The 23,689-nt window shown below is 43.2% G+C and overlaps 2 protein-coding genes across 2 annotated transcripts in view; one reads left to right on the top strand and one right to left on the bottom strand.

Annotated features, from left to right (window-relative positions):
* kcnh3 (potassium voltage-gated channel, subfamily H (eag-related), member 3) overlaps positions 1 to 135 on the bottom strand; it is a 223,997-nt gene extending 223,862 nt beyond the window's left edge. Inside the window, exon 1 of the mRNA XM_017702980.2 lies at positions 1 to 135. This exon is cut by the window's left edge and continues 512 nt beyond it. The gene's annotated coding sequence lies outside the window, so the exon portion shown is untranslated.
* A 3,735-nt stretch (positions 136 to 3,870) lies between these two features.
* On the top strand, positions 3,871 to 22,461 carry idh1 (isocitrate dehydrogenase (NADP(+)) 1). Its single transcript, XM_017702979.2, has 9 exons — positions 3,871 to 4,026; positions 5,552 to 5,682; positions 12,895 to 13,186; positions 15,609 to 15,714; positions 17,778 to 17,955; positions 19,263 to 19,414; positions 19,738 to 19,878; positions 21,249 to 21,411; positions 21,717 to 22,461. Exons 2-9 carry the CDS (start codon positions 5,561 to 5,563, stop codon positions 21,808 to 21,810), a joined length of 1,248 nt encoding a protein of 415 aa, XP_017558468.1. The 5' UTR covers positions 3,871 to 4,026; positions 5,552 to 5,560; the 3' UTR covers positions 21,811 to 22,461.
* Positions 22,462 to 23,689: the final 1,228 nt, after the last annotated feature.

Here is a 23,689-nt window from a genome sequence, read left to right as displayed (position 1 = left end):
GTCACGTGGCGGGAGCACCGGGGGACCTGGAGGAGGCTCCGCGCGCTTTGTGTGCTCGGTGGCAGGGCGAGATGGCTTTTTCCCACCCGTTTTCCGACAAGCCCCGCCTCCTGCGCTATGATCGGCAATTAGTTCATTGGTGATTGGTTAGCTCATCAATTAGCTCATAGGAGTGGTGGTCTGATTTGGTTAAGTGGATAAGTGATTAGGGAAATTATGCTCAGTGTATCGGTCAGTGTGATTTCTAAACTCACTGATTAGTTGACCATTGGTTTACTCTTCAGTTAGCTTTTCTTTCTGCTAAAGCCTGAGTAGACTGATAAATCAATGTGATCAGTTATTAATCTCAGTGTTACTGAGCTCTGCTAAAGCCTGAGTAGACTGATAAATCAATGTGATCAGTTATTAATCTCAGCGTTACTGAGCTCTGCTAAAGCCTGAGTAGACTGATAAATCAATGTGATCGGTTATTAATCTCAGTGTTACTGAGCTCTGCTAAAGCCTGAGTAGACTGATAAATCAATGTGATCGGTTATTAATCTCAGTGTTACTAAGCTCTGCTAAAGCCTGAGTAGACTGATAAATCAATGTGATCGGTTATTAATCTTAGCGTTACTGAGCTCTGCTAAAGCCTGAGTAGACTGATAAATCAATGTGATCGGTTATTAATCTCAGCGTTACTGAGCTCTGCTAAAGCCTGAGTAGACTGATAAATCAATGTGATCGGTTATTAATCTTAGCGTTACTGAGCTCTGCTAAAGCCTGAGTAGACTGATAAATCAATGTGATCAGTTATTAATCTCAGTGTTACTGAGCTCTGCTAAAGCCTGAGTAGACTGATAAATCAATGTGATCAGTTATTAATCTCAGCATTACTGAGCTCTGCTAAAGCCTGAGTAGACTGATAAATCAATGTGATCGGTTATTAATCTCAGTGTTACTGAGCTCTGCTAAAGAGTGAGTAGACTAATTGTTAGCAAGCTCATCAGTTCAATTATCTCATTTATATATCCAATTAGTTCATCAGTCAGCTGGCCTAGTTAGTGATTATGAATGAATAAGAGCAAATAGAAAATATCAGCGCTCTAATAATTACCAGGTGTTAATAAACCGTTTTTAAAAGATGCTCACAAAAAGATTCAATAAGTCTGGATGATCAGATCCCTCTCCATTAACGTAACACCAGAGAACTTATAGAGAGCAGAATTTCAACTCTGCAATGTCTTCCGGTTTTCTCAAACACTAGAGGGCGCTCCTGGGCGAGTCCAAAATGAATGGGTTGATATGGAGCGTTTGAGCAAAATCGTGGTTTATAAATGCTGAAACATTTTTAATATTAACTAATACAGTCATTTCCTGAACACAGAACAGCACAAAACGTTTTAACACTGCTGTTACATTTTAAGAGCTTTTAAACTCGAGTTATAGGAGATTAAAACAGCACCTCATGTATATCTATGACATCAGTGAGCGCAAACAGCCAATGAGCTGCTCCGCTCACCAATCAGTCATCATTCAGCTACCCAGAACATGTTTACTGTCAAAAGGAGGAAACATACAGGTGAGATTTCTTTGTTTTTTTTATTGAAATCCATCCGTCTACTTTCTAAAATTAAAGGAAAGATCTGGGCCAGTGATTAGAAACTATTTTAACTTCTTGTTTTTAGCCATTGAGTTCCATTCACTCCCATTCATTGAGGACTCACTCGCTGGCGCCATCTGCTGATTAGCCGTCCTGTTTTTGATATATAACGGGAGAAATAAGGAGTGGCCAGATTCCTCATAAACCGCCTCTGGCAGCACTTCCAACCCACACGTTACACATCCTGGCCAAGATTTCTGAAGATGACCAGTAAATGAATCAAGCCGAGATGAGCTCTGTACAGCGGTAGCTCTTAGGAGCAAGCATGGTGACCACTGTGTCACACCCATCTGTGACAGGATTTCCCAACCTTGGTCGTCTACAATAAGGAAAACGTGCAGCTCTCAGCAGCAGGTTTATAGGAATTGAGGAGTTGGATTTTTGTGCCTGCGTCCAGCACATCATAGCGTTTTATCTGTTCTAACAGGCCTAAACTGAACATCAGCTGATTAACAAGCCTTGTTGAATGAAGCTGGGATTGGGAAATGTGTGGAATTTATATTGGAAACACTGGCATATGAATTTGGAAATTGAATTAAACCAGGATTTGGACACATGAACATATGGAATTGGGAATTAAGTGGAACCAAGATTTGGGAGCATGGGCACATAGAATTGGGAATTGAATGGAACCGGAATTTAGTAGCGCTTGGTGCTGGAATTGAGGAACACTTGCGAATGGATTTGGAAGCACTAGTCTTGGAGTGGGAACACGGGTATATGGAATTGGGGAATTTGGCGCGTACAGAGCACCGCTGGTGACCTCCTGCATAATTAAAAACAATGCTGACTTCGTAAGGCGTGGGAACGAGATGAGTGAGTCATGGCCACAACTTAGTAAAGCGCAGGAACGAGATCCTAACATGTGGACACAACTTAGTAAGCCGTGATCTTGTTCCTCATGTCATGGCCACGACTTAATCATCTCATTCCCACGTGGCCACGCATTAGGATCTTGTTCCCATGCTTTGCGTCGAAATGCATTATGTTTATATATACAGGATGTCATCATCAGGGCTCTGTAGAAGTGTGTGGAATTGGTGTTGGGGAAGAAAAGGTGCTGCCATCGGGAAAGCCCGGCATGCGGAATTGGTTTTGAGGGAAAACTGAAGCACAAAATTGCCATTGAGAAACACTGGTGTGTGTGTGGAATTGTGCAGATACAGTGAGCCAATCACATTTACAAAACTCTTCCCACATTTTCCTAGTTAGTTAGTTCATCAAGTCCTATATTCCTATCTAGAACACCTTCACTGTGGAACACAGCAGGGATGAACAGCATGTCAGCCTGGAAGAGGAACTGGGGTAATAGCGCTCGTTTGATTGCGTAATCAGTGCACATGGTCGTTGTTACGAGATCATTCTGGACCACTTGCTGTAGGTTCAGCACGATCTACAGCCTCATTCAGGATTCGCTAAAAATAGCGAGCGAGTTTTTAGCTGGATGTTCTGTTGTTTCCCCGGTTTGATTGACTCAAATGATTATAATTGTTGTGAAACAGCGACATCTGTCGTCCGGGAGCGGGATTACACCAGCTGCCGCGGCTGAAGGCTTCGCAGGTCTGCGCGCTCCGACTGCGAAGAACAGAGGTGCAGGAGGAGGTCGACGGCCCAACCAGCAGTAGCTCAGTGGGGCTGAATTTAGGCTGAAAGATCATTAAAAATCATTAATTTGTCAATAAATGAATAAATACTAAGGTGAACGCAGTAGAATCACCACAGTTCATTATACTGATTAAAAATAGTGCATCTAAAAAATAATTCATGAACACATTTCTAAAATCGGCCATATAAGTATTGAATAAATCATTATCTAATGAATTGATACATTTTTATGAAGTTATGAATTACGTCTAATTATAAATATTATCGTTTTTTTTGTTAATATCACAAATAATATTTTAAATCATAAAAAAACACGGCCCCTTGTGGCTCGGGGGCCCCAAGCGACTTCTTAAACACCTAATATTAATAGCTGCTTGGTTGTTGTTTGATATATAACCATGTATGTGTAAGAATATTAATATTTCTTATCTAATTATTTAGATGCCCAAAGGCTTATTTCAAAGTAATACTGTCTGCGCATGCGCGTGTCGTACCCAACCGTTTTTTGTGTGTGTGTGTGTGTGTGTGTGTGTGTGTGTGTGTGTGTGTGTGTGTGCGCACTTCATTGGCCCCCCTCCTTTTCCGTGTTGTCTCTCATTGGTTGAAGAGACATCAGTCGGACCGCTCCGTCCAATAATGTGCTCGGCTGAGGGAAGATCCCGCCCCCAGGCCCAGTGGTATCAGGTCCTGAGCTGCGGTGGGCTGCGTTGACGGTTCTGTAGCGGCCAGACTGAGGAGGGTTTGACCAACGACTGGACTGTGAAGGATACAGTAACCAGGTAGGCCGTGTGAAAAAGGAGTTATTGTTATTAAAATAAATTTCGCTTCATTTTTATGGCGGCGTGAAAACGATAAGCTGTAGCTCTAAGTTAGCCTGACAAGCTAACCGGATAAATAAAAATGTCTATTTTCAGTCATTTCAGTCGAAAATCGGCGTTGAAGGAGAGAATAAATGCAGGGAAATGCTTATCAGAAGCGAATCAGTGCTGTTATCGCTTTTCACGCAAAAATTTATTTCATATTTGCCGGCTCTTGATGACAATTTTCCGTTCCACCTTAAATCGTGCAGGATTTCCTTTGCATCCTCACGAAGATTGAATGGAGCGGCTGTGCCATTTAAGGTGGAACGGAGAGTTCGAGCAAGAAGCTGGTGAATAAGTGAATAATCAATCGTCTGCTACCGCTACATTGACGGTAATGACTGTCAATGAGTGACATTAGCTGGATCCCCTTATCGTCATACGTGTGCGCACGATAAGATCTCGGTAGTTGTACTTAGATGCGACCTTTATCCCACATACCGGGGCATGTGTAACTTTCTCTTCCTCAATCTTTCCAATCTTCTTCGTGGTTGGTGAGACCTGTAGTAGCTGCCGTCCTGCACTATATACAGAACTGGCTTCATGTCTCTGTATGGGTGTTAAAGGGGAGCTCCACCGAATTTTTAAATTTTATGCATAATTTAGTCTTTGAGACGCAAACAAAGTCATGTAGGCTGTTTTGGTGTGAAATTACATAAACAGAGAAACTCACCGAGATTTCTGGTCACACTTTATTTGGATGGTCCCGTATAGATGGTCTATAGAGACTTAAATCATTAACGAACTTTCTGGTGATGTTCAGTTGATTATCAGCAACGTTAGGGTTAGGGTTTGGATTAGGAGTAGATGTAGGTTTTACTGTGAGGTTAAGTTGAGGGTTCGGGTTTAGGGTTAGATTTAATACATTCATTTAGTTGAATGTTGCTTAAAGGCCAACTGAGCATTGACAAAGCACCTACAGTGGACCGTCCAAATAAAGTGTTACCAGATTTCTTTACAGCGGTGGCGATGTTCGATGGGAACCAGGGGTCACGATGTTTACGATGTAAATACGTTAAAAAACAGCCACTAAACCTACACGAGTTTTAAATGTAATATTGTTAATAGGAATATGTAGCACCAAGTACCCTGTAGACTGGCAGCAGGCAGCTTTTAGAGGGGGACGTCTGGTTCCTATCACCACCTGTGTGAACGGTTCTGGCTCTAGAACAGAGCGTCTCACACCAAACCGCTCTGAACGACTTTATTTACACCTGTAACCATTCAGCTATACAGAGTCTCACAGCTGTAGTAGTCTAGCAGCCTCTGAGAGTCTCACCACACTGACCTGTTGTGCCACCTCAGCTTTCCTCAAGTCCGCCTTCAGCTAAGTGGGAATGCTGACTCACAGGTCCTGCCGCCTCTCCCTGAGAGGATTTCATTCATTTTACAGCCGACACTGACTCGCATGTGCTTCTGTGTTTGACCGCTGAACATCCTCCAGGTTTCCAAAATGCCCCAGAAGATCAAGGCTGGATCTGTCGTGGAGATGCAGGGAGATGAGATGACCAGGGTCATCTGGGAGCTCATTAAAGAGAAGCTCATCTTCCCTTACGTGGAGTTAGACCTGCACAGGTGGGTGTGGCGCGCTGGCAGCAGGACAGCAGTTCTACCGTCATCATGCATTTTCATCTAATTTCCCTGTTGACTTAATCAGGTTTCAGGACGTTATTCTTCATGTTTTATAATGTTGCGACCATTTGTGACGTTTATAGGGGTCGTAGTTCATTTTTTATGAGCTCTTTTCATCCTTTCTAGCACGACTTGTGTTGGTTACTGTGCCTTTAAGACTGATATATGTGAATGATCTCTGTTCTGATTGGCTGCCTTGTATTCATTACTTAATACAGTCAGCACTATGTCTTTAGTGTGAATGGACTGGGCTAAACTGCTGCAGAGTAGGAAGAAACGTGGAAAAGTGCTGATCTTTGTGACATCACAAAAACAGTGAATTCTAAACAGGCTGTTTTTTTGCGGCCTGGGTTCCACATATTGGCTTGGGCAGTGAACGATGCATTTTGCAGAACCTTTACAGTGCTTACGTGCAACATAAGAGCCTATAATTTCTTATAAACAGGGAGAAAAGTTGGTTTTCCATGATATGGGCCCTTTAATCTTGGCCAGCTGAGTGGACCCACCTGGCTGATTGGCCTCAGTCGGAAACATTCCTTATAACGTCAGGGTGGTAGGGCAGGACCCAACTGCTGTAGCCTGATAAGGAGGGAATACATAAAAGGTTTTTGTGACATCACAAAAACAAGAAAGTCAGAAGGTCTGTTTGAAACTTTAACAGTGTTTACATAAAGATGTTGTTTTTGTTGATGTCACAAAAACAGTAAATCCACAACAGGCTATTTTTTACTTATTTGCCGTGTATAGGAATCTGAGTCAGTGGTACCATTTTAAAATGAATAATATCTACTTCCATCTCAACTGAGGGGAAAAAACAAAAACAGAAAAAAACAAGGATAATTCGGTTGTTTGTGTTATGAGCCCTTTAATCTTGGCCAGTTGCAGCCTGTCCCTGTGGTACTGTTAACGTGGGACATGTTCTGGGTTAAAGTGCCCATGTCATATCTCGCTGTTGTCAGAAGAAAACCTTGTATCTCCGTTTGTGACCTAGTTTGAAAATAACTGTTGTTCTTTACGTTGTGTGTAAATTTCATGATGAACAGACGGAGAGAAATGGCCTAAAATGACTTGGAAGAAATTCTGGTTCCATTGACTTCCATTAAAAGTAAAGTAGGTTTTTTCCTTCTCCTGTAAAGTTGCTATTTTGGAGATACAAGGTTTTCTTCCAACAACAGCTATCTGTGCGTGTGTGTGTGTATGTGTGTGTGTGTGTTATATATATATATATATATATATATATATATATATATATATATATATATATATATATATATATATATATATATATGTGTGTGTGTGTGTGTGTGTTAATATTTTAATAAACAACATTTATAAAATATTAATTAATAATGATTTTATATAATAAACAGTGATTTTCTGGATTTTTTTCTGGAGGAAGCCCAGTATTAAATGTAGTTAAAAAGCAGCTCCTGGTTTGACCAATCAGAGCTCAGTAAATTGAGCTCATGATGTAATTGATGATATTAAAGAGTCTCTGTGGCGGCTGTGAAGGTGTCCAGGAAAAAATATGGACCCGAGAAATTCTGGTTACTTTTTATAGTTTTTCTGTTTATTTGAATTATGAATACGAGTTTATTCTGATGTATATTGTGATAAACACTCACGTGTTAAGTATTGAATTATTCCCAACTTCACTGGATGTGCCTTTTCACCCAGTGGAGGAGAAAGTGTAGTACAGACTGAATGCATGACTTGAATGGCCGTTCAAGTTAAAAACAAACTGCGCCGCCAGCTTAAGGTTATTCAGCTTTTGTTAAAGGGCTCATATCATGGAAAACGGTATTCCTTGCTTGTTTCAGGTAAGACTTGGATGTAGTACGTTGTTAGTTTCTGAATGTTTCACATGTAGCTGTTTATGTGATGTCACAACACACTTTTGTATGTTGGCCTGCTGAGCCTTTAGCCCTGCTCATTCTCGCTGAGGTAGTGTTTCAGCCCAGACTGGTGTTTAAATGAGGGCAGCCAATCAGAACAGAGCTCGTTTGCATATAAATATTAAACAAAAATGGCTTGTTGAAGGGGTAAAAAGAGGTGTTAATGTAAAAATGAGTTACTGGCCCATACAAACATCACAGGTGGAAAAAATAAAATACGAGAAAAATGTAGGCTATGGGCCCTTTAATGCGCTCTCTGACTATGGCTAGTAGAAGTCATGCTGAGCGGCTGAAAAGCGTGTGACCTGAACTTGACCTGAACTTGAATTGCTACACAGACTGACAGTGTTATCAGGCTGATAAGCGTATTGATCGGATGGCAGCGTTGCAGGATGTTGTCACTTTAATGGGTGCGAGGTAATGCGCCGGACCTTTGAACATCCAATTAACATCCGTACTACGACCTTGTATTCGTTATCCTCTTCAAATGAGGACAATTATGTACAAAAAATCTGCCATAATATTTCCCAAGAATAAAACGTTCTCTAAATATAACTCTTTTTAATATTATTGTGCCAGCCGTGTGGTTGTTTGAGCTGTTTGACTGGTGCAAGTGGGCTTTAAAGAGCCCGTATCCTACGTTTTTCTTATATAAAAATTTTTCCACATATGCGGTTTGTGTTTTTATATAATAATTCATTTTTGCATGACCTCTTTCTCACTTAGAGTTAAACAGGCTGTTTCTGTGACTGTGCCTTGGAGACTGTTCTGTTCTGATTGGCTGCTCTGAACTGCCCTTGGTCTGTCTACATATATCCATGTGTAAAGGTGTTGTGGTTTTTGTTTGGGTTTGTTTTTTTGTGACATCACAAAAACAATTATTTTGGCTTCTTTTCCATATATAGAAATTTGAGTGAATGATACAATTTTAAAATTGCGCCATTGTTTACATTCAGCTCAGAAAAACAACAAAAAACAAGGAGCATTTTCTTCATGATATGAGCCCTTTAATCTTGGCCAGTTGCCGCCTGTGGTCCAATTATAGAGGGCATTCTGAGTTGAAGTGCCAATATATATTTATATATATATATATATACACACACACATACATAATTTCTTTTTTTATACGACCGTTTTCTAACCTCCCTTTGTCCTTTAGAAGTAAACAGACCATGTTTGAGACTCACTTATGTAAATGAGCTCTGTTCTGATTGGCCTCATCCAAAAGCACTCCAGGCTGAAACACTCCTCCAAACTTTGGAGAAAATAGGTGAAGCTAAACTGATAGAGGCTCAGTAGTGTGGATATAATATAAATGTGTTGGTTTTTGTGACATCAGAGAAGTCTAAACAGGCTGGAAAATGAAGTTTTCCCTGATACGGGCCCTTTAATGGTATGCATTCTTCATAGTTGCCTCCTGGCTAGGATTTTGTCACCGCTGTCATATCAAGACCTTCTGAAAACACCACATCTTTTATGGTGAATAGACCAATAGAAATGGCCCAGGATGGCTCTGTGTGTTTGTACTGTAACAGTCACACGTTATGTATGTGTATTATGAATGGGAATGAAAGGAAATCAGGACAAGTGGCCAGATGGACAGGCTAATACCCTCATTTGACACTTTTATCCTCTGTCCTCATATTTAACTCGCATGTTCTTGGTAAACACTGCTTACCTTTGCACAGGCTTACAGCAACAGGTGCGGTAATTCTAGTAGCTGCACCTTCCTAAACGATTGCTGTTGTAATCAGGTTTCATCACTGTTGTTGCTGTTGCTCTGTAAAGCTCTGTGCTTCACTGCTCGGAGGGAGGCGGGGGAGTGGGGAGGGGGGAACTGGGGGAAAGGTGACGGCCGGTTCAGCACAATAGACTGAACGAGGACCTAACAAGGAAGTTACAGGCGATGCAGGAAAAGTCAAACTGCCGGACGCACAGAAGCAGTTTTACTGACGCTGTCACAGTAAACAGGCCTCACTGTATCTGTGAGATGGGTTCATCAGTTCAGGCTCGCGTGAGGAGCAGATTAGGGCTCTTTCGTTCAGTCTTGGTCTAAAATCCTTAAAGAAATACTCAGCTTAATCTCGCTCTGCTGCTTCGGTAGAATGCAGTTCGTTATAGAGGTGGTACGATACCACTTGTACTCTTCTGATGCCGATACCGATATTAAAATCATGAGTCTTTTCTTCCAACAACAGATATTTATATTATAATACAACTTTATTATTGAAATATTACAACTTCCATCCATCCATTTTCTAAGCCGCTTCTCCGTCAGGGTCGCGGGGGGATGCTGGAGCCTATCCCAGCAGTCATCGGGCGGAAGGCAGGATACACCCTGGACAGGTCGCCCATCGCAGGGCAGACAGACAGACACAGACAGTCACTCACACCCAGGGGCGATTCAGCAAGTCCAAATGGCCTGACTGCATGTCTTTGGACTGTGGGAGGAAACCGGAGAACCCGGAGGAAACCCACGCAGACACGAGGAGAACATGCTCCACACAGAGAGGACCCTGGCCGCCCGGCCGGGGAATCGAACCCAGGCCCTCCTCGCTGTGAGGCGACAGCGCTGCCCACCACGCCACCGTGCCGCCCGTATTACAACTTTATTATCAAAATATTATCATTATGACTTTATCCTCGACCAGTGGCCCTAATACTCGTGTTTCATTCGAATAGCAGTCCCGACTGAAGCTGTCCTCATTTCTTCAACATATCATACATGCTGTGGTTTGTGTGACATCGCAAGAGTGAACCGGTTGTTTTGAAAATGCTCCGATGTTTCCGTGCCTCATCAGACCCTGCCGTTTCCAAAGAAGTGAGGAAATTCGGTTGGCGATGATATCGGCCCTTTAATATGTTACTAGTCCTGGTACGTGGCGTTCCATAGCGCACGACTGCCTCGCTCAGCCTCACTGGTTTGATCGGATGCACAATATTGTATCTTTTCTTGTCTGACGGCTCAAAACACGCTCATAATAGAAGTCACTGGGCAGCTGCTTCAGCCTGTCTGATTACTAAGTGCAGAGGAACACCTGAGGTTATTGTCTGAATCCGTCGCGCCGCGGGGCGGAAGCCTCGTATCCGTGGTGTTATTGTAGAGTCATGCTGTTAAAGGTGGTAGATGCTTGTTTTCCGGTTGTTTTTCCTGCATGTGCTGAAATACGCCTGCAGAACTGCACCCGTGCGTTACTTATGATCCCTCCGCCAGTTTATTTCTTTCAGGATTTAAAACCTTCTCACAGGGCGCGGAGTTAATAATGTATGTGCAGGCCCTGCTGTGCTTTAGAGGCCTTATTTCTTTCTGAGGCTGTTTTATTATCCGAGTGTGAGCAGCCGGGTGTGCAGGGCTGTTTGTTCTCAGTTCATTTCACCCAGAATGTCTTTGTGCTGTGCTGCTGCAGTGCGAGCGGCGGTCTCCCAGTGGCCTCAGTCGCTAAGAGCCGTGCTCAACATGTGAGACTTGTTGGGTGTTTTGCAGCACATCAGTGGAAATAAGGGCCGATAATGATGGTAATGTGACGAGGATTTCCACATAATAAATGTTTATGAATAAATGAATAAATTATATGCTGTTTTCTTAAAGTGGTCATACAGAAAGTTTAGCCTGAGCTTTGTGTAATAACAAGAGTAGAGTGAGCTTTATAATAGGAAGAGCTTAGTGCTCAAGTTCTGTATTATTTTTATTGTTGCATTGAGTAACTGTAAATATATACCAAAATAATGAAAGTGAATTTTCAGACTTATTATGAAACATCATAATAGATTCAGTTAAAATCGTGGTAAAAAAAAGAAGAGCTTTCATGATTCACCGAATTGTTTCTTAAAGAGTCATAATCCAATTGAATCAAATTGTGGTGAAATTTGAGCTTTTGTGAGTCATTGAATCATTGCTTAACGAATCATAATAAAATCAAGTCAAGTTGTAGGAAAATGTGAGTTTTCACGATTCTTTGAATCATTTCTTCTTCAGAATGAGTCTAAACCATTTGAGAGTTTCAGAATCAGTGAGGCATTTATTCAATTCTTAAAGAATCGGTTTTAAACCGACTCAGATTGTGGTGAAATTTGAGCATTCGTGATGCATTGAATCCTTTTCTGAGAAATATAATCAGTTAGATTGAGTCATTTTCTAGAGAATCATAATAGAATCAGAAACAGTCAATAGAATCAAATCGGTCAATGAAATTGTTGCGTGATTTGAGATTTCCTGGTGCATTGAGTCATTTCATGAAGAATCGTAACAGAATCAGTTAAAATTGTGGCGAAATCTGAGCTTTCGTGATTCACTGAATCATATCCTAAAGAACTGTAATACAATCAAATCGAATTGTGCTGAAATGTCAGTTTTCACGATTCAGTGAATCCTTTCTTAAGGAATCATAGTCTAATTGAGAATTTGAGAGTCAGTGATGCATTTAATCATTTCCTAACAAATCAATTTTAAATTGAGTCAAATTGTGGTGAAATTTGAGATTTTATGTTACATTAAATCTTTTTTTTAAGAAATGTAATCAATTGCATTGAATCATTTACTAGAGAATCATAATAGAATCAAATCAGATTGTGGTGACATTTGAGACTCATTGAATCGTTTCTTAAAGAATCATAAATAGATCAAATTAAAATCAGATTTTTGAAATTTCATGATGATTGGAATTTTTCTTAAAGAAACTTCATCAAATCAGCTTGTGATGAACGTTGCGCTGGTTCGTTTACTAAAGAATCATATTCAGATCAAATTGTGGTGAAATTTAAGATTTCATGATGCATTGAATTATATCTTTAAAAAAATCATAAAGTAATCCAAGTGGGGTAAATTTGAGATCCAGTGATGCACTGAATCGTTTCCTAAAGAATTGTTGAATTAGAAAATTGATGTATGGAATTGTTTCCTGAAGAGTCATAATAGAATCAAATCAAATTGTAGTGAAATGAGTTTTCCGATTCACTGAATCATTTCATCATGAATCATAATCTAATCACGCTGAGAATCTGAGAGTCATGATGCGTTCAATCATATCCTAAAGAATTGGTTTTAAAATGAGTCAAATTGTGGTGAAATATGATTCACTGAATCGTTTCCCAGCAAACTGTGAAATTTTATATTTGACATGTTGAATCGTTTGCTAAAGAATCATAATCAAGCCAAATTGGTGTACAGTTTGAGATTTTGTGATGCATTGAATCACATTTGAAACGAATTGTTTTGGGGTCAGTCATTTACAGCCCATGTTCCTGCTGTTTGTGTGCGCAGCTACGACCTGGGCATAGAGAACCGTGACGCCACTGAGGACCGGGTGACGGTGGAGGCCGCAGAGGCCGTGCGGCGCTACAACGTGGGCATCAAGTGCGCCACCATCACCCCGGACGAGAACCGCGTAGAGGAGTTCAAGCTGAAGCAGATGTGGCGCTCGCCCAACGGAACCATCCGGAACATCCTGGGCGGAACCGTGTTCAGAGAGGCCATCATCTGCAAAAACATCCCGCGTGTGGTGCCCGGCTGGGTGAAACCCATCATCATCGGCAGACACGCCCACGGAGACCAGGTGAGCCGTGCCGCACCTACTGACCCCACGCTGGAGGCAGATTCCTGCCCCAACATTCACAACAGGTCTTCATCAGAAGGCTTCATGCTTCTGTAATGGGCACAAGCTCAGCAGCCCATATCCTGCATTTCCCCCCCTGAGGTTCACAGATAACACTGGTGTGCATTAATGTACCAAACATGGGCAGTTCTCCAAACTCTCTTTAGTTCTTAACCCTTGATACGGTCATATGCACAAGTTTGGGCTTCAGAGAACGTTTTGCTGATTTTCTAAGTGGCCCAAATCCGATCTTTTTCCTCATATGTGACACAGATGTGTCTTCCGATTTGAGCCGCTTTCATGTGTGGTGCTGAAATCCCATCCGTATCCGAACAGCCAGGTCAGACCGAACAGCCAGGTGGGAATTCATGCGACTTTTACGGCAGTGCAACTCGACATTTGTCATCATTTCGCGCTGCTGAGACTCAGAAACATTTGGTCCGATGTTTCTGTACCAAAAAATAGAGGAGACTCATCGCAGCCGCTCCGAGTTTGAAGAGGATTCGAATGAAACGGCCAAACGCGGCCGGAGGAGTCCGAGGCGTCAGCGTCAGATAACAGTTTAAATAATCCGAGGACACGAACCAAAGAATTAGACCTGGCCGAATACCAGGCCCTTTTAACCGTGGACTCGATGAGCCCAGCTGTCAACCACTGGAACTTCGGAATCGCTCCTGTGATGCTGGCGAAGACGAAACCGGGAGCGACTGGCGTTCGCAAGTCGTCATGATTGTTTACCTCTGGACGAGCCTCGTGAAGCTCTGTTCTTTAGCACAAGCGGGTCGGTTCGGGAGCTGATCGGTTCAGATTGATGTCGAATACCGATCACATTTAAAAGACGATGTGAACAAGCAAACAAAAAATCGGATTTGGGGAGAAAATCAGATTCGGCCACTTTTACCTGCTGTGTAAACGCAGCCTCAGTGAACACATCGTCAGCTGATGTGCACATAGAACAGAGCGTTTCACACCAAAACACTCAGAATCGTAACCGGTGAGTTCGTCAACAGAACTCAAAGAGTCCTGTTCAGATTTTGTAGAGCTGCTTGATTTACTGACATGCAGTCTCATGCACGCTCTCCTAGTCGTGCTGTAAAATATGTACCGAATTGAGTGAGAGTATAATTTGTAGGATGCATGAAGTACGATGCATATTTGGTTAACAGTATAATTTTCATTCCTTACTATTTGCTTATCAATACTGAACTGAATGACGTTAACCCCCAGCAAAGCTGCAGGGAGACACGTTATTAGGAATATACTTGCAGTGCATCCAACAATAAAGGCAGGCTGGAGCATCTTTTATGCAGTGATAGGAAACACAGTAGCTCAGTCGTGGGCTGGAAGTTAGGGAACTGTCCTCGTGACCGGAAGGTTGCCGGTTCGATCCCCAGGGCCGACATCACATGACTGAGGTGTCCTTGAGCAAGACACCTAACCCCCATCTGCTCCCTGGGCGCTGTGGATAGGGCTGCCCACCGCTCCGGGCAAGTGTGCTCACTGCCCCTAGTGTGTGTGTGTTCACTAGAGTGTTTCACTTCACGGATGGGTTAAATGTGGAGGTGGAATTTCCCCAGTTGTGGGACTAATAAGGGTCTCTTAATCTTAAAGGTCACAGTTCCACATGCTGCCCTGGAAAAGGTCTGAATTGGTTAAAGGGGTCATGGATCGCTGGTATTGTAATGACCACATATTACAGTCAGTCTTGTGTTAAGACTGGTTAATCTAAATACTTCTGTCCAATGACAGGCTGCTTTCTTTTTTCCTTTTCTCTATATTCAGTGTTTATATTAATTATAAAATTCCCATTTTTCTCTTGTTATTGTTTCGCTATCTGGTGTGGACCAGAGGAGGCTGGGTTCCTCTTTTGAGTCTTCCTCTCGCTCTTAGGGAGCTTTTCCATCCTACTGACCCCACTGGCTTGCTCGCTGGGGTTCGGACCCGGATGTTTTGGACAGCTGCTTTGTGACAATGGCTGTTGTAAAAAGCGCTGAATAAATAAGCGTTGACTTGATTTGGCTTGACATTCACGAAACTCTTTGGAATCCTTACAGTGGTCAATAAATCCTGACTGCTAGCCACATTGTTAAAGAAAAGCCAGCTAGTTTTTCCTAGTCATTAAATCAAGGAATTCCACTAAAAACCACTGTAGGAGGTCTGCACGTTTACAGGGGAATTTTTTCCTTTTGGTATAAATTCTGAAATAGTACTTCAACCATGAAGTGTTGTTATGACTTAATTCAGCCACTAGATGTCACCCTTGTCCTGTTTTACCTCCAACTTGCGCTGACTTTACGTGGCCACTAGATGTCACTCTTTCTCATTGAGACAGCTCCACAGTTTTCCTCATGTGAAGCTAAGCGTTTCTTTTCTCCGGTTTCAGTACAAGGCCACAGACTTTGTTGTTCCTGGCCCCGGACGAGTGGAGATGACCTACACGCCTAAGGATGGAGGGGAGCCTCTCAAGTTTGTCGTCCATGATTTCCAAGGTAAGGAAACAGCAGCGTGTGACCCGTTTACATTTATGGCATTTGGCTGACGCTCTTATCCAGAGCGACTTACAGTTTGATCATTTTTTTAACACAGGTAGGCCAAGGCTGTGTTAGGAGTCTTGCCCAAGGACTCTTATTGGTATAGTGCAGGGTGGGGGATTGAACCCCAGTCTACAGCGTAGAAGGCAGAGGTGTTACCCACTACACTAACCAACCACCGGAGATGCCTGCTGATTTGGCCTCGGATCAAAACAGTGAAAGCATTTGTTTTTATGCCTCCCACTTAACCTGCAGCACAGAATTAGCCGATCACGACTCGGTAGCATGACGTGATGCAACCAGCCTGGTGCCGGTGCGAGTGTTGCATATTTACCTTGTCAATATTGCAGTATGTGACCCTCTGTCCACAAGGATGGATTGTCTTTTGTGCAAGTGCGCCGCGCCCCTCTGTGAGCAAATACTGAGCTGATTAAATAGCAATTTTTTGCTCTGTTTTTGACTGGCACCTGTAGAGTCCAGGAACACCGTGATGCAAGTGAAACCTGCTGCTTTTTTGTTTGGAATGGTTAATGGTTAAGCACGGTAGCGGACTGACCTTTTGGCTTTTCCACGTTCCCTGTCTATGCCTACTGCATGAAAGTGCACGGGGTCAGTTAGGGTACACATGATCACTGATGGGATTGAGGTGAAGTCTACTTGCGTTCAGCGAGCACCAGGGATGGAATTCCACTGATTTGGCCAATTTTCTGCGTAACTAAGCTGTTACGATGGAAACAAGGTCATTCAGAGTGGTTTGGTGTGAAATATAATACTAGAGAAACAGATGTGTTCTCAGTGCCAGTGATAGGAACCGGACGTCTGAGGAGTCTAATGCCTCTAAAAGCTCCCTCACAGAAAGTTATTACATGGAATGGTTTCAAATACTCTGCCTCGCTCCTGAGATGTGGCTTTTATGATCGTTTCAGGAAGAAACGTTTTTAAAGGCGGAGGGATACATGCGTGGTGTTGTGAGGCAAAATAGTCCCCAAAGAAAACTTTTTCCTGATTATCATTATTTTGCAATTATCGGCATTATTTATAAACACTCAGAAGACACGTGTAGGTTCACTTTTGGGTAGTACATAAAATGGCGATCTGGCATAACATTCTGACCACCTCACTGTCCATCTTATCAGCTCCACTTTCTGTATAGCTGCACTCTGTAGTTCTACAGTTACAGACTGTTGTCCATCTGTTTCTCTGATACTCTGTTCTTCAGTGGTCAGGACCCCCATGTGTGTTGTGCTGGTGTGAGTGGGGGTCCATGGGGGTCCTGACCACTGAAGAACAGGGTAACAGAGTATCAGAGAAACAGATGGACTACAGTCTGTAACTGTAGAACTACAGAGTGCAGCTATACAGTAAGTGGAGCTGATAAAGTGGACAATGAGTGTAGAAACAAGGAGGTGGTCCTGATGTTACGCCTGATCGGTGTATTTGTGTTGTAGACACTGTGACCCCTGGTTCCTTTCACCACCACTGTAAAGAAATATGAGTCTGTAGGTTTCTCTACAATGAGCTACTCTGGTGATAAGCTCAGAAGAAATTGGTCCCACCCGATGGAAATTAGAATGTGATTGGTTTACTCCACTGTAATTATGGGCTTATAATTAGGGTTAATCTAATGCTTCAGCCCCTTTTTTCGGCTCTTGAAGTTCTAACCAATGGGAGAGCTCACTTGGCTACATCTACATGGATACCAAGGAGAAAACAAACTCCTGTTTGGCCAATTTTCTGCCTGGTGTTTCAAAAAAATGTAAACCCTTTTGTTTTTCCCCGTCCTAAACCTAACAACGAAACCAGAGTAGCGCTGTAACACTGGCCGAGTTCAAATACAAGCGTGAGTCCGCTGAATATAAATGAACTAAAAATTACAGACATGCATTTTTTTGGTTCCCAGAAATCACGGGGCCTTCTAAGAAGTCCTAGAAGGCTCTGAGGGCTCCCTCTGCCAGACCCTAATTACAGTGATCCCAACCACAGTAACCCTAACCTTACCCACCTGCTATGTTTGTATGCAGGCACCGGTGGTGTCGCGCTGGGCATGTACAACACGGACAAGTCCATCCGCGACTTCGCTCACAGCTCCTTCCAGATGGCGCTGTCCAAAGGCTGGCCACTGTTCCTCAGCACCAAAAACACCATCCTCAAGAAGTACGACGGCCGCTTCAAGGACATCTTCCAGGAGATCTACGAGAAGTGAGTGCCATATGAAATAAAAACCGACTTCTGAACTCCCTCACAACATGGCAATAACATGAGTACAAGAAACAAGACATTCTTCTTACTTTGCCTACATTCTGTTGGCGTTTTTAATAAGGAAAAACACTAAGGGAAAGGGGAATACCACCAAGTTTTAAAGATTTCTGCATAATTCAAATCAAATCAAATTTATTTGTAGCGCTTTTTACAACGGATGTTATCACAAAGCAGCTTCACAGACTTCCAGAAAAGTTTTAACATGAATGTAAAACCCCCGGTGAGCAAGCCAGGGGTGACGGTGGCAAGGAGAACCTCCCTCAGAGCTGAGGAAGAAACCTTGGGAGGAACCAAGGCTCACCAGGGGGGACCCGTCCTCCTCTGGTCAGACTACCTACAGAGTTATTATACTACTAATATTAATAGCAGTAGTATTAGTAGTAGGAATAGCTGGGAGTCTGAAAACATCAGTGTAGGGTGGGCAGCTGGTCCAAGGCAGGTGGAGGTAGCTGGGGCAGCTGGTCTGAGGCAGGTAGCAGGAGGGCTCGACAGTCAGTCGTCCATCAGTGTCCGGCCGGACGTGGGCGGTTGTATGCTCGGGAAAAAAGGCAGGGAGAGGGAATTAGTTTTATTCTGTCTGTTTGTATATAAAACAGGGAATGTTAACATTCCCAGAGTGTGGCTAACGACTCCGGCAGATCTGACTATAACAGCCTAACTAACAGGAGAGAACCAGAAGGACACACAGACACGAGAGCACTCTGAAACAGTCTGGCATCCGTCCGTCCACCGTCCACAAACCTGAGTGACCGCGTGCGAGCGGCGGGACGACAGCACCAGCGTCTCAGTTTACTATAATTCCCTGGACCCCTGGATCTGCCGCCTTTATCTAAGGGGGAACAATTAACTAACCAGGGGTCACAGTATCTACAGCACAAATAAAGCCTTTTTATTTACTTTCCTGAGTGAAACTACATGAGTTGTATTAACTTTTATACGCAAAGCTGTTGGTAAAATAGTGGCAAGTCTAAAAAAAATCATTTTTTGGGGGACTATTTGGTCTTAAAACATCCTGAATGTACCTCGCTGGATAAAAAAGGGGGTTTTAGAGGCAGATGTCTGGTTCCTATCACCTCCATTGTGAACAGCACTAAGTTTCTCTAGAATGGAGCATTTCACATCAAACCGCTCTGAATGTCTTCACCGTTTAATCATGCAGAAATTTTGAAAAATCAACGGACTTCCTCTGTTAGACTTTTCACAGTACTGTATGTGAAGGAAAACAACTGTACTGTATGTGTTTTCAGGGAATACAAGGCTCAGTTCCAAGCTAAGAACATCTACTATGAGCACAGATTGATTGATGACATGGTGGCCCAGGCCATGAAGTCTGAGGGAGGATTCATCTGGGCCTGCAAGAACTACGATGGAGACGTCCAGTCCGACTCTGTGGCTCAGGGTGGGACTGAACACACACATATACAAACACACTGCCGGCTTATTAGATCACCTTGCAGCTGCACTCACTGGCCATTTCATAAGCAATACCTGCCATATAGGTGCGCTTTTTCAGTTACAGACTTTAGCCCATTTGTTGCTGCATAGTTTGTCAGCCCCCTGTCCAGCAATGGAAAGGGACCACCATAGGACCACCACTGATACTATAAAGATGAGCTGTAGTGTCTGATTGTAACTGTGCCAGCAAGGTATCTAGTGTGTCTACAGTTAGAGGCCTTTTCAGTGTATTTTGTGTCAGACTGACTCCCGTCTCCCTGTACTCAGGTTATGGCTCTTTGGGCATGATGACCAGTGTGCTGATCTGTCCCGATGGACGTACAGTGGAAGCCGAGGCTGCCCACGGCACAGTAACACGTCACTACCGCCAACACCAGCAGGGCAAAGAGACATCCACCAACCCCATCGGTGAGTCACACAGACAAACAAGTTGTAACAACTTGACGGAGGCCATAAAATATCACAAGTATTTGGAGTGGTGCCCAAAAATGTAATCCATCTACCCAAGTACTCATCCAACCATCCACTCACTCATCCAACCATCCTCTACCCAAGCACTCACCCCCCACACCCATCTATCCATTGCCCCAACCAACCATCTACCTACCCACTCGTCTACCATCAATTCCACCAGTCACCTACTCATCCATCCCCAAGCAACAATCTACCCAACCGCTCATCCATCCATCTACCCAAGCACTCACCCCCCACCCATCTATCTATGCTCCAAACCAACCATCTACCCACACATTCATCCACCATCAATTCCACTAGTCACCTACTAATCCATCCCCAAGCACCAATCTACCCAACCGCTCATCCATCTATCTGTACACTCATTGAATCATCCACCTATCCATTCATCTACCCAATCACTCATCCCCTCATCCATCCTCATCCATGCCCCTAACCCACACATTCATCCATCTACCATCAATTCCACCAGTCACCAATTCGTCCATCCCCAAGCACCAATCTACCCAACCACTCATCCATCCATCTCCCCAAGCATCTATCTGTCCACTCATTCAACCATCCATCTACCCAAGCACTCACCCCCTCACCCAACTATCCATGCCCTTAACCAACCATCTACTCACACACTCATCCATCTACCATCAATTCCACCAGTCACCTATTCATCCATCCCCAAGCCCCAATCTACCCAACCGCTCATCCATCCATCTCCCCAAGCATCCATCTATCCACTCACTCATCCCTCATCATCCATCTGCCCAAGCATCCATCTATCCACTCACTCATCCCTCATCATCCATCTGCCCAAGCATCCATCTATCCACTCACTCATCCCTCATCATCCATCTGCCCAAGCATCCATCTATCCACTCACTCATCCCTCATCATCCATCTGCCCAAGCATCCATCTATCCACTCACTCATCCCTCATCATCCATCTGCCCAAGCATCCATCCAACCATTAACCCAACCATCCACCCACCCAGCTAGATATCCAGCCATCTACCCAAGCACCCAGCCAGACATCCACCCACCCATCCATCAATCCCTCCATCCATCCACCCAAGCGCCCATCCAACCAACCATCCACCTACCAAAGTCTCAGATTTGACCATCACAGACAATATGAATGTTAATATAACTGAAAACAGTGGTTCCAAGCCTTTAAACGATTTTTCTACACTTTTGAACTGTAATTCATTCAATACATTGCAACTCATAGGACATGCTAGCTGACTGAGGCTGTGTCCAGGTTATGCGCACACTAAACCACATACACTTCTCTCTGGGTTTCTCCTCAGCCTCCATCTTTGCCTGGACACGGGGGCTGCTGCACCGGGCTGAGCTGGATAAGAACAATGAGCTGCGAGTGTTTGCAGAGGCGCTGGAGGCCGTCTGCATCGAGACCATCGAGGCTGGCTTCATGACCAAGGACCTGGCCATCTGCATCAAGGGCCTGGCCAAGTAAGTCTCAAACAGCCACTGGACCATACTGGGTGCTGCTGACCACTGAGGTTCAGTGCAGAATACATTTACATAGATTCATAATTTACATGAATATTTATAGATTTAAAGGTTTAGACTTTAGAACCACCACATGGTGCCTCATGAATGAAGTCTGGTAGAGTGAAATGCAGCATGTTCTGTCTTTGTGGAGGAGTCTGATATGCGTCTCTCTCTCTCTCTCTCTCTCTCTCTCTCTCTCTCTCTCTCTCTCTCTCTCTCTCTCTCTCTCTCTCTCTCTCTCTCTCTCTGGTATCTGACTCCAGTGTGCAGCGTTCAGACTACCTGAACACCTTCGAGTTCCTCGACAAGCTGGCGGAAAATCTGAGCATCAAGCTGTCGAAACAGCCCAAATTGTGAAGCTGTCACTATTCTTCATACTTGACTCAGAAGGCCCATGCCACCAACTCCCACACTACCACAAGCAATGGTCAACCTCCTCTCCTGGTCCAGCTGTTGTCCAAAATCAGGACCGTACCATTACAACCAGACCAGGGGTGCACTTTCAGGTGGAATAAAAGTGAAAGTGCCTTCGTTAAAGGGTTGGGGGGGGTGGTAATACACACACAGTGCTAACCCTTTTCACAGTTTTAGCTCCACCATGGAAACCATAATGTTACTACATCCATATCTGAAGCATCAAGTTCAATCCCAGACCATGTTTTAATATTGCAGCATTAATTTTGCACTTGCACTACAGCGATAGTGGAAATCTATGTTTTATGTCAGTTCCAGTCAGTCTGCGTCAGGGTACTTGAACACTCACTGCCTTATATGTTTGTGTGTGACGTTATCGCATCCCTAATGTCGCTCCTACGAAGACCCGTCCAGTGAGTAGAGAAACTATTACTCTGCTAACTTTTCAGTACATCGAGTTTTACGGACAGTTTAAAAAGCTGGAGTAAGTCTTCATGTCGCCATGCATATTCTGCTAATAAAAACGTGGGACCATGATTTCTGTCTTTTGTCTGATTCTAACAAAAAAAATAAAAATAAACAGTTGGTAAATGATTTTGCATCAGTCCTGTGTTTGTCATTGATTTTTTTGCACTCCACCTTAAAACGTAAGCATAATATGTTACTTGTGGTGTTATGCAGTGTTCTACAGTACTGTGCAAAAGTCTGTGCACCCAAGACGCATTTTTCAAAATCTATTTATTTGTGTAGTTTGTGTTTATTTGCTGAGAAAGTGTTAAAAAGTGTGTTTACCCATCTCCAAGCCTCTCCTCCTTGAGGAAGCCCAGTATTAAATGTAGTTAAAAAGCAGCTCCTGGTTTGACCAATCAGTGCTCAGTAAATTGAGCTCATGATGTAATTGATGATATTAACGAGTCTCTGTGGCGGCTGTGAAGGTGTCCAGGAAAAATATGGACCCCAGAAATTCTTGTTACTGTTTATAGTTTTTCTGTTTGTTTGAATTATGAATACGAGTTTATTCTAATGTATATTGTGATAAACTCACTGCTGAGGTCGACTGTTTAAAAATTTGCTTAGATGCCTGAAACTTTCGCCCTGTACTGTACCTCATTGGTTTGACAGAATCCACGATTTTATATCGCTGTCATGATTTTGTTCATCATTGTTCTTAAATACATCACACAGTACCTGTTGAGCAGCCAATCCTGACTGCTATCCGCTGATCTATAAGCTAATAAATACAACCAAACTAGCATTTAGTGTAACTTTTACCTCAGTTGTTGGAGAAAATCAGAAGGAAAACAGTCATTCTATCTTAGTTCGGCACAAAACAGACGCCGGAGATGAGTTTTGACCCTTTTAGCCAGAGGAAAGAAGCCGAGCTGAGGTGAGACTTCGCCACTTTCCTAACTAACTTCTTAGCTTTTAGCTACTTGTCCTTCATCCGAGTCCTTTTTTGCCATTTAAGTGACCCATTCTCTACATCCTATTGAAGACCTGAACATATTCTCACAGTTAAACAGCCAAAATGTGATATTTGGTTAGCAGCAGCGGTGGACAAAGTACACAAATCATGTCCCTGAGTTAAAGTAGAGACACCCAAAGTAAATATTACTCCAGTAAAAGTAGAAGTTCCTCCCTTTAGACCGCCACTTGAGTAAAAGTACTAAAGTATTTCCCTTCAAATGTACTTAAGTATAAAGTAAAAGTACTAAAAGAGTAATTCTGGCTCTGATGTCCTGTTATCATTTTTATAACCAGACTGGCTTCATGAACTCATTTCAGGTGAAAGTCCTCCAGCGTCTCTCTTGGTAAACCAGTC

Source organism: Pygocentrus nattereri, chromosome 6, assembly GCF_015220715.1.
Source record: "Pygocentrus nattereri isolate fPygNat1 chromosome 6, fPygNat1.pri, whole genome shotgun sequence".
Lineage (NCBI taxonomy): Eukaryota > Metazoa > Chordata > Actinopteri > Characiformes > Serrasalmidae > Pygocentrus > Pygocentrus nattereri.
Note: the sequence above shows the minus strand (reverse complement) of the source record. Positions and strands in the feature narration are given on the sequence as shown.

Excerpts from the sequence above, each read along its gene's own strand:
- idh1 (XM_017702979.2), top strand. The coding sequence starts at position 5,561 with ATGCCCCAGAAGATCAAGGCTGGATCTGTCGTGGAGATGCAGGGAGAT. Across the intron at positions 5,683-12,894 it reads GTGGAGTTAGACCTGCACAG|CTACGACCTGGGCATAGAGA; the intron begins GTGGGTGTGGCG and ends TTGTGTGCGCAG. Across the intron at positions 19,415-19,737 it reads GTCCGACTCTGTGGCTCAGG|GTTATGGCTCTTTGGGCATG; the intron begins GTGGGACTGAAC and ends CCCTGTACTCAG.